Below are 16,152 nucleotides of genomic sequence, written 5' to 3' on the forward strand. Positions count from 1 at the left end.
GAGGCCTCTGGAGGCTCATCACTTCTAAACAAACAGCAGTGACCAATCAGAGGCTTGTATTGATTCTGTATGAATCAGAACACAAACAGACAAACAAACTCTTTAAAGGATTTTAATCAATAATTCAAGTCATAGCAGGCGTCCAGAGAAAACACACGGGTCGGTCACATGTTCACCAGCTGATAAAACCAGGACACACACACACGTAGAGATCCAGCGTGTGTGTGTGTGTGTGTCTGTCAGTCATGCTGTGAGGTTAAAAAGATAAAAACTCAAGACGCTGCTCCTTCTCCAGTTTGCTTTCATCGTCCTCGTCCTCACAGTTACCATGGTAACCCTGTGTGGCGTCTGTGCAGCTGTGGTCAGGAATGCTAAAGGAATGATGGCCGAGTGTGTTTGGTTCATGCATGAACCTTCAGTCTGATCACTCGGTTTGTAACAGGGTGTGCGTGTGTGTGTGTGTGTGTGTGTGTGTGTGCGTGTGTGCGCGTATGTCGTCCTCTGGCTCACCGCTGTGCGTCGGGATGAGCTGCACCCAGGAAGTCGCTGAAAGGAAACAAACACACACTTTAAGTTCCTGCGTTCCAGCGGGTCGGCGTCCGTGTCGCAGTGTGCGATTGGCCAGTCGCCGTCATGTGACAACCAAGCCCCGCCTCCTCTCCCAGCGTACCTGAGGATGTGTGGCAGCTCCGGGCTCCTGTAGATGAACTTGTGCTTGTAGGCCAGCGAGGAGGCGAAGGGGACAAACTGAACCTTGTATCCACTCAGACTCTTAGACCGGGAGGCCAAGCTGTACAGCTGAGGAGGAGGAGGAGGAGGAGGAGGAAGATGAAGACGGCGTTTACATCCTTCCACATGTTTTCTTCTAATGCATGAGATTTAGCTCGGTACCTTTTTTCCCAGGTGGAAGGGAACCACGCCATCGTCCTCAGCGTGGAGGATCAGGACGGGACAGGAAATGTGATTCACACTGCAGACACACAAAACAGTTGAACTAATGACCAGCAGGGGCAGTGAGCGCTGCTGTAGGGCTCCCTCTAGCGACCACACTCAGCTGTTGCAACAAGAAAACCCATTCACTTTTTTATACACAACACAACTTGAATTTGAAGGTAATTCCATGAATGTGTTGCCATGGTGATTAGCAGCTTGGTTGTTGAGCCACTATGACCCGCTGTGTGTGTGCAGGGTTAAAGGTCACAGTCTGCTCAGAGCTGTAATCTGCTGCACACACACAAACAATCCCTGAGATTAGACCAACCAGTCGACACCTGAAACACCAGCAGGGGTCAGCTGAGGTCAAACTAAAGCTGCCAGTGTGTTCTTCTTCTACTGTTTGTCCTGACGCCGCCCTGCTTGGTGCGTTGACATTCAGGATCACTACACAAACGTTCTGCAAACTTCTACCTTCACTTCCCTGTTTGGTGCCTCTGTGGCTGTCATGCTTACTGATCACCAGCAGAGGGAGACAGAGTTACGTACTTCTCGTCGCTGGCAAAGCGGATGTTGTTCGCAGTGATGGGGTCCAGGAAGAACCAATCAAAGCCAGGCAGGTATCTGTACACCTGAAAACACACACACACACACACACACACACACTTAAATACACACACACACACTTAAGTATTCAGCCTGTGTGTGAGTGTGTTACCATGGAGAAGGGGTGACTCTTTGCCTCCTCTCTGATGTTGGTGAATGGAGACTCTAAGATCAGAGCGTCAGGAGGACTGCCTGGAACACACACACACACGTATGTAAATATGGGGTTGATGCAGTGTAAACCTTATATATACTAGGAGTGGGTGGGTGTGTGTGTCTCACCTCTGTCACAGAGCCGTCTGACCAGATTTGTGGCAACTCTGGAAAGAAAAAAACAACATTATATGTGAGTGTGAAGGGGTGTGTGTGTGTGTGTGTGTGTGAGTGTGTGTTACCCTGTTCCCAGTGAGTGTGTGTGAGTGAGTGAGTGAGTGAGTGAGTGAGTGAGTGAGTGTGTGTGAGTGTGTGTGTTACCCTGTTCCCAGTGAGTGTGTGTGAGTGAGTGAGTGAGTGAGTGAGTGAGTGAGTGAGTGAGTGAGTGAGTGTGTGTGTGTGTGTTACCCTGTTCCCAGTGAGTGCCCCCAGACATAAAGCGGTGTTTTGTTCAGCCTTTGTTTCAGCCAATCATAGATGAAGACAGCGTCTGATGTCATCCCTCCCTCTGATGGAGAGCCGTCTGAGTCGCCCCAGCCTGCACACACACACACACACACACACACACACACACACACACACACACACACACACACACAGCTGTCAGACTGCAGACATATTGATCATACAGTATAAAGGGGATCAGCTCTTCTCTCTCACCTCTGTAATCAAACGTGACTACATGGTAGCCTAATGAACTGAGGACCTGAAGGAAGACAGAGACAGAGCCGTTTAGTTATCTGACCAATGAGCTGTTTGATGATGTCACCTTTACTTTCTCATCTGAAATAATCAATACGGATAGATCAGCTGATCAAGTTCAAATTAGCTGCTGCATCAATACTGAAGACATGAGGTCACAAACAGGAAGTACCTTATAAAGCTGAACTCTGTGGTCTCCTCCTCTGCAGAGAGACAGACAGGTCAAAGGTCAGACACACACACACACACACACACACACACACTCATTTCTTTATCTATGCAAGTTTCACCTGGTCCCTGCGTTGCCGTGGAGATAGAGGATCACAGAGTGGGCGGAGCTTAGCGTGGAGCCGTACCAATCACCTCCTTTCCCCTGAGCGTCTCTCCACAGGTGAGTGGGAACTGTGTGCCTGAACACACACACACACACACACACACACACACACACACACACACACACACACACACACACACACACACACACAGTTGTGACATCACTTTCTTGTGTGCATGTACGCGTGTGTGTGTGTGGCAGTGTGTGTGTGTGTTACCAGACTCCGATCTTGAAGCCGGCCTCAGGCTCCAGGTAGAGGTTGTGTGTGTGGTTCAGGCCTTGGTCCAAAGGTCGCTTCAGGTCAATGAAGTACGGCATCCTCACTGAGGTGAGAGGGAGGTCAAAGGTCACCAGGTGGGCACGTACATCAATGTTGTCAATCACATCAGTGTGTTGGTCCATTTCCTGTCCAGTCAGGATCAGCAGGCTGACCTTTGACCCGGCTGCAGTACAGACTGAGGCTCTCTTATTATTCTGGGCCCGATCAGAACCTCAGCAGATCAAAGTGTCGTCCTCAGTGTGAACGACAGCGACAACCACTCACCAAAGTTGAGGAAGACGAGTTTGGCCTGGATGGACGGACAGAGTTTGACGATGAAGGGAATGGAGACGTAGACGAGCAGCAGCCAGATCAGGAGCCTCTTCATCTTACCGCTCAGGCTCAACCTGAGAGCAGAGAAACCAAGCATCAGCACGTTTCCATAGTTACAGCTCCACTAGATGCAGAGCAACAGCACGACCTGAGAACTGCAGAAGAAGAGTGAGAGGACAGAGAGACATGTGAGGAAGAGGAGCTGATGGAGAACAGAAGAGGTGGTGGAAAGGAGGCCTGTAGTTACCATGGTAACTCTAGCTCCTTTCAGAGAGCAAAGTTCAGTTTAAACACATTTCTCACTCTGACACCATTTTACTGAAGATGTCCAGGCCACCTGAGCCCTGTGTGTGTGTGTGTGTGTGTGTGTGTGTGTGTGTGTGTGTGTGTGTGTGTGTGTGTGTGTGTGTCGAGCGCTGCCCTGTCACAGGATCTGAACCTGAATTATTCATCACCACTGATCTGCTGAGTGCGAACATCCAGAGCTTGTTAGAGTTCCATTTAAAGGAACAGTCCCCTGATCTGATCTCATTCTGCTGTTCATGGTTTCCTCCAGAGGACCCACAGCAGAAGAAGAAGAGAAAGGTGAACTTTGACCTCACCGAGGCTGAGAGAAGCTCAGGCATCAGGTTACTACGACTACTACATCTAAAGTAATACAGAGGAACCAGAGACACACAGTAATCTGAGAACACACACGCACACACACACACACACACACTGAGCCACAGGAAGCTGAGAGCCTGCAGTGTTATGAGCTGATGTCACGCTGCTGCAACCTGAAGGTCACTTTGATCTGATCCTGCTGCACAGGGGGAGAGTGTGTGTGTGTGTGTGTTGCTGTTTGTGTGTGTGTGTGTCTCTCTCTCTGTGTGTGTGTGTGTCTCTCTGTGTGTCTGTATGTGTGTATGTCTGTGTGTGTGTATGTCTCTTTGTGTGTGTGCGCGTCTGTGTGTGTGTGTGTGTGTGTGTGTGTGTGTGTGTGTGTGTGAAGCAGAACAGAGCAGACCCCCCCCACCCCCGCCCCCTTCATCAGGGTCACATGAGGTCACTCAGAGGTCAGACGCTGACTCTGCTCCAGCCTGGAGCTCACTTCCTCTTTCTGAAATTAAACTGTGGCTTCAAACGCCACATCAGCAGTGAGGTCACTTCCTGTCAGCACAGATCGCTGCCTGAACTTTGACCTGGTTCCTCTTTTTTTTTGAAGATGGAAGCTTAAAGTCACGCTCAGAGAGTCAGGTCAAAGGTCCGCCAGTCCACACACACACACACACACACACACACACACACACACACACACACACACACACACACACACACACACACACACACACACACACACACACACACACACACACACACAGGTGACAGGTCGGCTCTGAGGCTCTGGCCCAGCTGAGCCTCAGAGCCCTAGAGTCCTCACAGATCCGGACCATGACTCATCACAGGAAGCAGAACTAAAAACACCATGGCTCCTCTCTCCTCTCCTCTCCTCTCTCCTCTCTCCTCTCCTCTCTCCTCTCTCCTCCATACTTTGGGTTCAAAGTTATCAGGACTACCAATGCAGAGCCATGTCGCTATGGCAACTTGTGCTCTGCTCCATGGTCCCTGGCTGAGGGAGGGAAGCTGTCAGGTTAACCCCGCGTTGACAAACCACCAACTAGTGTTTAAAAGAACCAAGAGATCCAGGATCATGACACACCATCAACAACTCAACCCTGAGAGGAGGACAGCGGGTCGACTGATAAGTAGTGAGCCTGAGCAGGTGTCTCATGTCCCAGTTCAGTCACTCTAAGAGTTCCAGAGGGCCTGGAGGCTCTGTGAGGTGGAGATGGACAAGGAGGACAAACCAGGACAACATGAAGGATTCATCACCTCACTGCTGTTAACCATGACTGTGGCTTTGAACTCCTTTAACTTTATCTGGCACCTCAGACGTTTATCTGGTCACAAACACCATAAAGGCTCCAGCTGGGAGAGATGAGGTCACATTCTCCTGCATTGTTGGTGAGATAAAGAAGTGGAAGAACTAGTTCACCTCAGCTCAAGATTTATCAATCAAGCATCTGTTTATCTTCATACACTGCAGCCCCAAACCTCCACTCGTGTTCAGATTCAGACTCATGGAGGTCAAAGGTCAGACATGCTGGCTCTCTCAAGACTAGAGAGTCAAGTTTAACTGACTCAGCGGTCCAGTTCTTCAGGTTCATCCGTCCTGACTGATCTGCTTTTTAACAACACTTACTGATGTCATGGAAACACAACACAATGACCTCTGACCTCCAAAAACAAACCAAGAGCATGGATTTCATACTTCTGTCTAATTAAACCATTTAACATTACATTTAATAGAGTTTGGAGTTGTACTTTCTATATTGACCGATTTCCTTTTATTTTTCAAAATAAAAGTTAACTTAACAACAGGTTATTTGTCTAAAACATCAAAGTGCCTAAACTAAAGATGTTTACATACTTGATGTCTCTTCGGTCCACACAAACGGACAGACGGACAGACAGGCAGCAGGCAGAGTGCGGGTCTCTCTTTTACCTTCTGAACGGTTTCTCCATGCTGCGCTCTGTTCCCGAGTCGGGCCCCTCGCTGGCTCCGGGCCCTGCTGCTCCTCTGTCGGTTCGCTGCTTCAGGTCCAAGTCGCAGTCCAGCAGGGTGCCGGTGGTCGCGCTGTCACGCTCCGGAGTCAGCGAGTTATTTCGCTTTCGCATCACTGCAGACGTTAGAAAGCAAACAGTGTGAATGAGCCGGGAGCGGCGCGAGTACCGGGTGTGACAGCGGGCGGAGGCGCAGTGAGAGCGGGCAGGACGGAGCTGAATCCCCGCTGTGCCTCCAGCAGCGCGAGCTCGGCGAGATCCGCAGAGAGCAGCTGATCTGCGGCCGGCCCCAGCCAATCAGCACACAGAAGCAGGGCACGTGATCACTCTGTGCCGCTTTCAGGGCCCCGGGGGACCGTGGGAGCCATTAGGTTAGAAACGGACTGTAAACAAACTGATTTAAGGTATTTAAATCTCTCTTAAACCTTTTAAAATACACTCAGGAATATTTATTTCACAGTGTGTTTACTTAAGACATCACCCGAGAACCTTTATCTTCTTGAATTCCCGTACATATCGTTTCTTAGACAGCATAACGCAGTGGCACCAGGGTTCACAGACTTTGTCCAGTTAAGTTCCATGACTTCAGACCTAAACGTCCGTCATGTTTCTACGTGTTGGAAAATGAAATATGACACCATGTTTGAATAATACAGACAAGACATGAAGCTTCAATAACACAAAAGACTCACAACACAGTTTAGATGAAATGTGGATACCGATTATATTTACTGTCACATTTCCAGCCCCGCCTCCTTCATGTGATCTCTAAGAGCTCTGCAGTGAAACAGCTCCCCCTGCCGGTCAGCCTGTTCCTCTGTTCTCACTTACATGTTCACGGTGCATCGCAGGTCTCCATTAAACACAGAGTGCTGCTCCTCCCCGCTGTACTTGAACGCAGCCTAAAATGGACTCTCGCAAAGATCGGCGAAGTGAATTCGTCCCAAAACAAAGAAAGTCACACAGATAAACGTCCGCTTTGTGTCCTATCTCAACAGAGCTGGAATGTCATGTAACATGTATGTGTCATGTCACAAAAGGAGCCTGCCCAGGAGGTTCGACCTGTCAGACTGCTTTATTTTTAGCCGGCTGCTACATCGCGCTGTTAGCTAACCTGGAAGTCAGCGGGTTACCTGGTGAGGCTTTACGGAGGTATTGACTCAATTACCCGCCGTATCAGTCAAAGCGCAGCTAAACAAATGTCGCTGGCTCTCACTGAGTCTCAACTCAGGACTCAGCGTAACGACGCTCTAACTTGACGGCCGAGCTGAGTCTCCGTGCTGTTTGTCCCTCTGTGAGCACCGGAGTTTCCGGTCACGTGATCACAACACGATAACAATCCCTTTGGCGCGAAAGTGTCTCCAGCTGAAGCGGGCGGTCTCGTGTTTGGATCAGAGCAGGTCGTCGGTTCGAATCTCCTCCGGGATGTTTTGTGAGAAAGCCATCGAGTTGATCAGAGAGCTTCACCGCATGAGTGACGGCCAGCTGCCCGCCTTCAACGTGAGTACAGCCGGTCACAGCTGCGGCCTCTGCTCGGGACAGAGCCGGGGATCAGGAGCAGCACCGCGGCAGCGAGGCTCAGCGCTTCATCAAGCAGGGAAGCGTTCACTTATGGGGCCAGAGAGCGGGTCCCGGTCAAACAGACCGGATCAGAACCACCGGGCCTGATTCACACCACATAACGAGCTTCTGTCCATCTGAGGATCAGAACTCAGTGTTTATCAACACTCCATGTGCCGATGATCCTGCTAAAGGTCAACCTAAAGGTCAAGATCATCTCCTTCTCCATCTCCAGGAGGTGCAGACTTGAGTCTCCACTCAGGAGAAGCTGCACTTGAGTGTTTACAGCTTGATGGTCCTCATGAACATCAGAAGCATGTTGGGGAGCAGATGTGTGCAGAGGTGAAAGGTCAGAGTGATCTTGTTGTTGAGGAGCTTCAGACCGTCTGTCTGCTTTTCAGGAGGATGCGATCCGTCAGATTCTGCAGGAGATGGAGGCTCTGTACGAGCAGAACCAGAGCGACGTGTGAGTGAGACAGAGCAGCCATGTTCCCTCTGTGTGCACCTCTGTGTTGATCCCTCTGTGTGTTGTTTCCTCCAGCAACCAAGCCAAGGCTGAGGGTCGCTCTGAGCTCATTCCCTCCATCAAGCTGCGTCACTGCTGCCTGCTGAGGAACCAGAGATGCCTCAGCGCCTACCTGTAACTACACATGTCCTGTAACTACACATGTCCTGTAACTACACACGTCCTGTAACTACACATGTCCTGTAACTACACATGTCCTGTAACTACACATGTCCTGTAACTACACACGTCCTGTAACTACACACGTCCTGTAACTACACATGTCCTGTAACTACACATGTCCTGTAACTACACACGTCCTGTAACTACACATGTCCTGTAACTACACACGTCCTGTAACTACACACGTCCTGTAACTACACACGTCCTGTAACTACACATGTCCTGTAACTACACACGTCCTGTAACTACACATGTCCTGTAACTACACACGTCCTGTAACTACACATGTCCTGTAACTACACACGTCCTGTAACTACACACGTCCTGTAACTACACACGTCCTGTAACTACACACGTCCTGTAACTACACATGTCCTGTAACTACACACGTCCTGTAACTACACACGTCCTGTAACTACACACGCCCTGTAACTACACACGCCCTGTAACTACACACGCCCTGTAACTACACACGTCCTGTAACTACACACGTCCTGTAACTACACATGTCCTGCAACTACACATGTCCTGCAACTACACACGCCCTGTAACTACACACGCCTACCTGTAACTACACAGGTCCTGTAACTACACACGCCTACCTGTAACTACACAGGTCCTGTAACTACACACGCCTACCTGTAACTACACACGTCCCGTTACTACACACGCCCTGTAACTACACATGTCCTGTAACTACACACGCCCTGTAACTACACACACCCTGTAACTACACACGCCCTGTAAGTACACACGTCCTGTAACTACACACGTCCTGTAACTACACACGTCCTGTAACTGCACACGCCTACCTGTAACTACACACGCATGTGCAGGCACATGAACCAGTTTGTAATCCATCCCAGTTGGAGTGAAACCCCAGGACACTTCTTGCCTCCTCCACTCACTGCTTCCTCCCTCCTCCCCACTTCCTGTTTGTAGGTATGACCGCCTGCTGAGGATTCGTGCTCTGCGTTGGGAGTACGGCAGCGTCCTGCCCGCCAACGTTCGCTTCCACATGTGTGCGGAGGAGGTCAGTCTGCGGGACCGCCTTGTTTCTATGGCGATCATGATCCGTCGCTGAGGATGTGTGGGCATTGATGGGTGTGTGTGTGTGTGTGTGTGTGTGTGTGTGTGTGTGTGTGTGTGTGTGTGTGTGTGTGTGTGTGTGTGTGTCTCACAGTTGCAGTGGTTCAGTCAGTATAAGAAGTCTCTGGCCTCCTTCATGCGCTCGCTGGGCGGGGGGGAGGGGCTGGACATCACCCAGGACATGAAGCCTCCAAAGAGCCTCTACATCCAGGTGAGCGGGCACACGGTAGATCAGCCAGCACACACGTGACGTGGTTCCCTCAGCTGGGTTCTGATTAGCTGAATGTTTTCCAGGTGAGGTGTCTGAAGGATCACGGCGAGTTTGAGATCGACGATGGCACTGTCATCCTGCTGAAGAAGAACAGCCAGGTGAGCTTCATCCTCTTGCTTACAGGTCAAGTTTGTTGTCAGAACCTCAGGCCTTTGCTTGGTGTCTGCCTCTAGTGGACAGTAGCTGATCGGCTCAAACTCTGACACGCTAACGTCTCTTTGTCTGCAGCACTTCCTGCCCAGGTGGAAATGCGAGCAGCTGATTCGTCAGGGCGTCCTGGAGCACGTCGTCTCCTGAGCTGGGGAGAGGAAGTGATGTCATCGGACGGAACTTGATTTGGTCTCGGATCCAATGGAACTTCTCTGTGCCGACAGTGAGCTGAGTGTGAACGCGCTGCACTGGATCACTGACAGAACCACACTGATCTGTGTTCATGTGTGAGATGATTGACTGCAGTGAAACCTGAAGCCTGACTGATCGTTTGGAAATGATGGCCAGATTAAAGTTTGTTGTTAATGAGCTAACAGATGAATGTTACATTTGTGTTTAAAATGAAATAAATTCCTTTGGTAAAGCTTCGGCTCATCTTCTGATCTGAGACCCGGATCATGAATGCAGCTTCAGGGTCAAAGGTTCATGTTACAGTTGCTATGGTTACCTGGAGTTGGGCTTGATCTTCAGTAGTATCGTCTATTGGACCGTCCATCCCTCAGATGCTCAAAAGTTACAGGTCAAGAAGAATTACGAAAAAGTAAAATAAACCATTTATTCTTCATTTTCTTGGATTAAATATTAAACTTCATTCTGATTAGGTTGATTGATAAGTTCTGAGTCCACATGACACCAGCAAACTACTCTAGGTCACTCGCTGGGCTCAAAACTTATCAATCAACTCTTTGTTCCTTCATACAATCATTCTGTTTACACATTACGGAGATAAGACTGGAATTATTATTATCAGACTCCGGGCTCAGAACTTCTCAGTCAACCCTCCCATGCATCAAGGAGGTGTGTCTGCTCACACTGTGGTATAAAGTGTAAAAATATAAATCTGGCTTTGATCTGAACAACATGATGACACCAACACAGAAACGGTAAACAGGAAATAAAAATACCCTCATGGCTGAAATACGTCAGAGTGTGTGTGTGTGTGTGTGTGTGTTCAGTCTTTAACAGATGGAGCCACGCCCACACAGCCTGCCCGTGGCGTCACAGTCCTACGTGGCGAGCGAGGACGGCACGATGTCCCTCAGCAGTTTGTTGAGCGCGTGGATCTTCTCCTCCAACAGAAAGTTCTTCTTCTCTGCGCTCTTCTGCCGCTGCTCAGTGACCTGCAGGGCCTTCATCAGCTGGGAGTTCTCCACATACACGTCCTTCAGCAGAGCGCTGGACTTGGCGTTCCTCGCCAGCTGCACGGGACAGACGGACACAGAGGAAACACCTGATCAGTTAGGAGATCAACAAACAGCGTCCAGCTCTGAGGGGCCAAGGGTCCAAGATGGAGGCAAAGTCCTTTTGGGACCATCTGACCTTCTGTTACCGTCTCCATGACAACAGTAATCAGGTTGGTTGTTAACCAGGTGGTGATGGACGTTCCATCAGCTGCTCAGTGACCTGTGACCCCGTGGGGAACTGAACTCTCTCAACACAAGCTCCTCCCCTACCTGACCTCCACATGATGATGATGAGCCTGAACCATCTGTCACTCACACGTGGGCCAAACCAAACAGGTCTTCAGCCTGTGATGTGAGTGGAGCGTCATGTAACACGCGTGTGCCAGCTCACCTGCTCTCTGAGCTGCTGCACCTTCTCCTGCAGCAGCAGACGAACGCCCTTCAGTTTGATCTCCAGCTCCTCCGTCCTCTGCTCCACTGAGGACATCGCCTTCTCGTACTGATCCTGAACGCAACACACACACACACACACACTCAGACGCTGTCCTTCATTGTGTGTGTGTGTGTGTGTGTGTGTGTGTGTGTGTGTGTTTACCTGCTTGATGTTGAGGTGCGAGCTGCTCTGCTGACTCTGCAGCTTCAGCTTCTCCTCCAGCTGCCGGCTCCTCCTCTGCTCCTCCACCAGTCGGGCCTGCAGCTGCCCCAGCTGCTCCCTGAGCCCCGCCTGCTCCTGCAGCTCCTGCAGCTGACGGATGCGCTGAGCCTGAGCCAGGCTGAGCGCAGAGTCCGCCTTCACAGCCTGCAACCATGGAGACCAACAAACATGAACTTCAGCCAGCTGGCACCTCCTCCTCCTCCTCCTCCTCCTCCTCCTCTGATACGGCAGCTTTGCCACAGATACAAAGATTCATGTTTAAAGCTGCTTCAGCTTAGTTCCACTCAGGATCAGTGGAGGTTCTGACCTGGTCCTGGGCTTGAGTCCGTGCCGTCTCCAGCTCACTCAGCTTGGTCTTGAGGTTCTGCTGCTCCTGAGTCAGACGCTGGACGTCTGAACTCTGGACCTGCAGCTCTGACAGCTGAAGACACAAAGCTGTGGTGAGCGACTGAGCCTGACAAACTGAAGCTGTGCTCCATGACATCATCAGTGTAATCTTGTGCGTTTCCTTCTCGCAGTTCTTCGATCTAAGAGTAAGGTTTGTGCTGAGGCTGATCAGGCTCAGCTGCCATGTGAGCGTGTGGTGTAAAGGTCTCACTCTGCGGTGGAGCTCCTGGTTCTGGGCCCTCAGCCTGAACGTCTCCTCCTGCAGACTGATGGAGATCTGGTCCCGCTGCTCCTGCTGAGCCTGACTGAGCTGCTCCTTCTCCCTGCTCAGCCTCAGCAAGCTGCTCTCCAACTCCTCCACCTGAAAACCACACAGACATAAAGTAGCTAACAACATGGACACGTGTGTAAAGATCTGTGTGTGTGTGTGTGTGTGTGTGTGTGTGTGTGTGTGTGAGTTCACACTGCTTCAATGTGTGAACTGAGCTCCTGGGTCAGAGGTCACTGGATCAGGAAGGGGAACGTTAGCATGAGGCTAAGTGAGTGAGTTCAGGGTTTATGCCTCTGAATCGTCAGACTGATGGATTATGTTTGATGCTGAGTGGTGCAGACCTTTTCCTGAGCTTCCTGTAACTTCCTCTGCAGGTCAGTGACTTCATGGGCGTGGCCAAGCTTCTCCTGATTGACAGCGTGAAGCTGTGAGCGGAGTAGCTCCGCCTCCGCCTCCACAGAGAGCAGCGCCTCCTGCAGCTTCTCCACCTGGACACAAACACACAAACACACATGAGCCAGCAGGAAGAGAGTTTGGGTGCGTTTGCGAGGTTTGGGGCGAGGCGGCACCTTCTGGTTTCGCTGGTCGGCCTCCTTCAGCAGTTTGGCTTTGTCGTCCTCCAGCCACTGCTGCTTCAGAGCCACACCGCTAAGCTCCGCCTCCAGCTCCGACAGACGACCCAGCTGAGGAAAAGGAAAACATTTCCTTTCATAAGGTGAACAAACTCAAGTCGTTAAAGCTTCTTGGCCGCGAGCAGACTAGCAAGCTAACGACCCCTCCCCCCTCGCCACGGCACCTTTTCCTTGCTGTTGTTGAGCTCCTTCTCCAGCAGGTGGTGCTCCTGATGCCAGGCCCCCTGCTTCTGCAGCTTCTCCCGCTCCTGCTGCATCGCCGCATCCTGCAGCTGCCGCACCTGCAGCCACCACACCAACGGCTTAGACCGACTTAAACATGGCAACTGAAGGCTGAGGAATGGGACTCCTCCTCCTCTCCCCATAGCTCCGCCCACCTCACCCCCCTTTCACCATAGCCACGCCCACCATCACCTACTCTCCCCATAGCCCCGCCCACCTCCTCTCACCATAGCCCCGCCCTCCTCCTGATCCTTGCAGACCGACGTCAGCTGCTCCTGCAGCATCCTGACTGACTCCTGTTCGCCATGGAGACGGGCGTTGAGGTCTGCGTTGTCGTTACTCAGCTGCAAGTTCCTGCTGCTCAGGTCCAGAACCTCCTCACGGTATTTAGAGTTCTGGAGACGTAAAGAAAAGGATTTATTTGCTCTAACATGTAACTCGTTCCATTCTGGATCACAATTGATGCATTTCCACCTAAATAAATTGGTTCTGAACCCAAAAGGTTCCAGGGGAGGACCTGAAACTAGAGGAACCTGAGGTGGGGTCCAGTACTCCACCCCTGGTGCCACCACACATGGGGCCAGTTCTCTAGTCTGCATGTGGGCCCAAAACAAAGGTTCTGGTTCAGGTGTGGTACCTCTTTGTGCAGCCGCTCCTCCTCCTCTCTGCTCTGCTCATGTTCTCCATCCAGCTCCTCCATCTTCTTCCTGAGCAGGGAGACAGTGACTGTTTGGGTTAGGGTTCTAACATGTTGACCTCTGACCTTTGACCCTGAGCCCTCCGTATGTCCACAATGCTCCCATTTACCAAAAACACTCAGTGATGAAGTTTCCCCCCAAACCCCTGAAGGTGTTGTAGTCCTGACCTCTTGTTTGCGACGTCGTCCTCCAGGCTGTGGACCTCCTGCTGCAGGAGGCTCAGCCGCTCCTTCAGAGCTCCGTTCTCTGAGCGGACCTCCTCCAGCTGAGTCCTGAAGCCCCAAACATCACAATCAACACAAACACACAGCAGCCAGTCCATCTACAGACGCTGAGAGCTCAGCGCTTCGTCTTCATCAACTTGGTGAAAGGGAAACATTTAGATTTACATTCTTTACCAAATAACATGGATGTGCTGAAGATCTTCTTCCTTCACGTTATGAGATAACATGTCCACACACAGACACACACAGGTAACACTAATGATGAAGATGAAGATGAGGAGGAGGAGGCGGAGCAGTCATGCGTGCGTCATTAGGTTAGGTTGAGTGTTAAAGCATTCCAGATCACGCGTGTGCGAGCTCATTAGCTGTCAGTCACATCATCACTTTATTAGTCAATCATCTACTCAGCTTGCACGACGGCGTTTGTGGGAGTCGTGCGGCGGACGCAGGTTAGTGGTCGTTTGAAGGCAGCCGTTGATGTTGGTGGCCGGGCTCATGCTCCACAAACCTGTGAAGAGCGAGCGGGTCCATGTCCTCCTCCAGGGCCAGGACCAGCCTCTCCATGTCCATCAGCTGCTCCTTCATCTGTCCCTTCTCCCTCTCATAGTCTTCCTCCGCCCTCCTCAGCTGGCTCTGGGTGTCCCTCAGGGCCTGCTGGAGCCAGGCGGTCCGGTCTTCAGCCCCACCTCTGACCCGGCTCAGCTCCTGGTCCCTGGTCTGCAGCTGGACGCTGAGCTGCTGAACCTGGCGGCAGTGCTTCTCAGAAGAATCCTCTGCTCGCCGCAAGAGGCCAGTGGCGTCCGCCGCCTCAACCCGAAGACGCTCCGCCGCGCTGGATTTGGAGTTGAGTTGTCTTCTGAGGTCCAGGACCAGGTCTGCGGTTTCATTGAGCTGGGCGCTGAGGTCACCGATGTGCTCCCTCAGCGTGGAGATCTCCTCCTCCATCTCTACGATCTGGGTGGAGAGCTGGTCAGCCAGACGCAGGTAGCTCCCATTCTCCAGGCTCAGGCGACAGACCTCCTCCTTCTCCTCATCCAGGCAGGACTGAAGCTGAGTGCTATGGCTCTGTTCCTGCTTCAGGGTCTCCAGAAGACCCTCCTCAGCTCTCCTCCTCCTTCCCAGCTCCTCAGTGGCTCCGTCCAGCTCCAGCTGCAGGTTGTCCACAGCCATGGCCTGATCCTTCAGATCTTGGATCAGTCGGGCTCTGTCCGTCTTCAGGGAGTCCAGCTCAGCGCTCAGTCTGGACACACATTCACCTTTGGCCCTGAGTGTCTCCTGTAGGTTCTCCAGCTCAGACCTCAGGGCGCTCAGGCTCAGCTCTCTGGCTCTGAGCTGGACCTGCAGCTGCACAAAGGCGCTGGACAGTCGGCTGCAGTTATCAGCCACCACCTCCTTGTCCAGGAGGAGACTGTGGGACTCAACCTGGAGATGGTCCAGCTCTCCTTTCTGCTGGGACACCTGGAACAGAAGCTGCTGCTCCCTGACCTTCAGCCCCTCTAGCTCCTCCTCCAGTAGGTTCTTCTCTGAGGTCAGCTGGTTGGTCGCGGCCTCGTGGGCCTCCAGGACACCGATGCTCTCCTCCAGCTGAGAACAAGCCTCCTGGAGTCTGGTTTCAAGTTCACAGCACCTTTCTTGGGAAGCTTTCAGATCCTCCTCCAAACAGCCGGAATGCTCTCTGACCTCCTGTGACCTGGCCTCCAGCTCGTCCTCATGCTGCTCCTCCAGCTTCTTCTTCTCTGAGGTGAGCTCCTCTCTGGCTCTCTCCTCACGTTGGAGCTTCTCCTGCTCCATCCGGACCGGTCGGCTCTCCCAGCATGCTCTCTGCTCCTGCAGCTGCTGGCGCTCCAGGTGGAGCAGATGGAGGAGGCGGCGTTGTCCCTCAGCGTGCTGGAGCTTCATCTGAGAGAGCTGCTGGTCTGCTTCCTCCCTGGTTAGCAGAGCGAGCTGCGTGGTTACAGCACTATGCTAGCTGCTCAACACATCTGGACACGCTTGATTTACACCTAAACACATCTGGAGACGCTGTGTTTACATGCAGGTTCAAACTTTACATTACAATACTAAACATGAGGCTCCTCCCACAGAGCGACGGCCCACAGAGCTGCTCTGTCAGAGGAACCTAACACACAGAGTT

The 16,152-nt window shown here is 51.8% G+C and overlaps 3 protein-coding genes across 8 annotated transcripts in view; 1 reads left to right on the top strand and 2 right to left on the bottom strand.

Moving 5' to 3' along the window:
• Positions 1-96: 96 nt before the first annotated feature.
• abhd12 (abhydrolase domain containing 12, lysophospholipase) lies at positions 97-6,894 on the bottom strand. Of its 2 annotated transcripts, XM_076162669.1 has the most exons (14): positions 6,759-6,894; positions 5,869-6,043; positions 3,273-3,394; positions 2,946-3,051; positions 2,685-2,804; positions 2,567-2,597; positions 2,353-2,398; positions 2,101-2,230; positions 1,822-1,859; positions 1,652-1,731; positions 1,483-1,565; positions 892-970; positions 671-798; positions 97-546 (listed from the first exon to the last, which is right to left on the bottom strand). In XM_076162669.1, the coding sequence occupies exons 2-14, from the start codon at positions 6,039-6,041 to the stop codon at positions 507-509; spliced, it is 1,176 nt and encodes a 391-aa protein (XP_076018784.1). In that variant the 5' UTR covers positions 6,042-6,043; positions 6,759-6,894; the 3' UTR covers positions 97-506. The 2 variants fall into 2 exon arrangements, with proteins under 2 accessions (XP_076018784.1, XP_076018782.1); XM_076162667.1 differs by lacking the exon at positions 6,759-6,894 and having other exon boundaries at positions 5,869-6,259.
• gins1 (GINS complex subunit 1 (Psf1 homolog)) lies at positions 6,262-10,330 on the top strand. Of its 2 annotated transcripts, none has more exons than XM_076162677.1 (7): positions 6,262-6,331; positions 7,889-7,953; positions 8,029-8,127; positions 9,118-9,208; positions 9,359-9,475; positions 9,559-9,633; positions 9,764-10,330. In XM_076162677.1, exons 2-7 carry the CDS (start codon positions 7,919-7,921, stop codon positions 9,830-9,832), a joined length of 486 nt encoding a protein of 161 aa, XP_076018792.1. In that variant the 5' UTR covers positions 6,262-6,331; positions 7,889-7,918; the 3' UTR covers positions 9,833-10,330. The 2 variants fall into 2 exon arrangements, with proteins under 2 accessions (XP_076018792.1, XP_076018791.1); XM_076162676.1 differs by lacking the exon at positions 6,262-6,331 and adding an exon at positions 7,204-7,427.
• A 156-nt stretch (positions 10,331-10,486) lies between these two features.
• Positions 10,487-16,152, bottom strand: part of ninl (ninein-like) — a 16,455-nt gene continuing 10,789 nt past the window's right edge. For 3 of the 4 annotated variants that reach the window (XM_076162663.1, XM_076162664.1, XM_076162662.1), the window contains 12 exons: positions 14,527-15,945; positions 13,962-14,066; positions 13,734-13,803; positions 13,324-13,491; positions 13,039-13,155; positions 12,812-12,925; positions 12,584-12,730; positions 12,183-12,332; positions 11,892-12,005; positions 11,525-11,728; positions 11,321-11,434; positions 10,487-10,944 (listed from right to left, as the gene is read on the bottom strand). In XM_076162663.1, coding sequence (XP_076018778.1) covers positions 10,753-10,944; positions 11,321-11,434; positions 11,525-11,728; positions 11,892-12,005; positions 12,183-12,332; positions 12,584-12,730; positions 12,812-12,925; positions 13,039-13,155; positions 13,324-13,491; positions 13,734-13,803; positions 13,962-14,066; positions 14,527-15,945 — 2,914 coding nt within the window. In that variant the 3' untranslated portion in view covers positions 10,487-10,752. The remainder of the gene's footprint in view (positions 10,945-11,320; positions 11,435-11,524; positions 11,729-11,891; positions 12,006-12,182; positions 12,333-12,583; positions 12,731-12,811; positions 12,926-13,038; positions 13,156-13,323; positions 13,492-13,733; positions 13,804-13,961; positions 14,067-14,526; positions 15,946-16,152) is intronic. The other variant, XM_076162665.1, reaches the window with a different exon arrangement.

This window comes from Genypterus blacodes, unplaced genomic scaffold (genome assembly GCF_046128005.1).
Source record: "Genypterus blacodes isolate CSIRO-AG114 ecotype Tasmania unplaced genomic scaffold, CSIRO-AGI_Gbla_v1 ptg000127l_1, whole genome shotgun sequence".
In the NCBI taxonomy this organism is placed as follows: domain Eukaryota; kingdom Metazoa; phylum Chordata; class Actinopteri; order Ophidiiformes; family Ophidiidae; genus Genypterus; species Genypterus blacodes.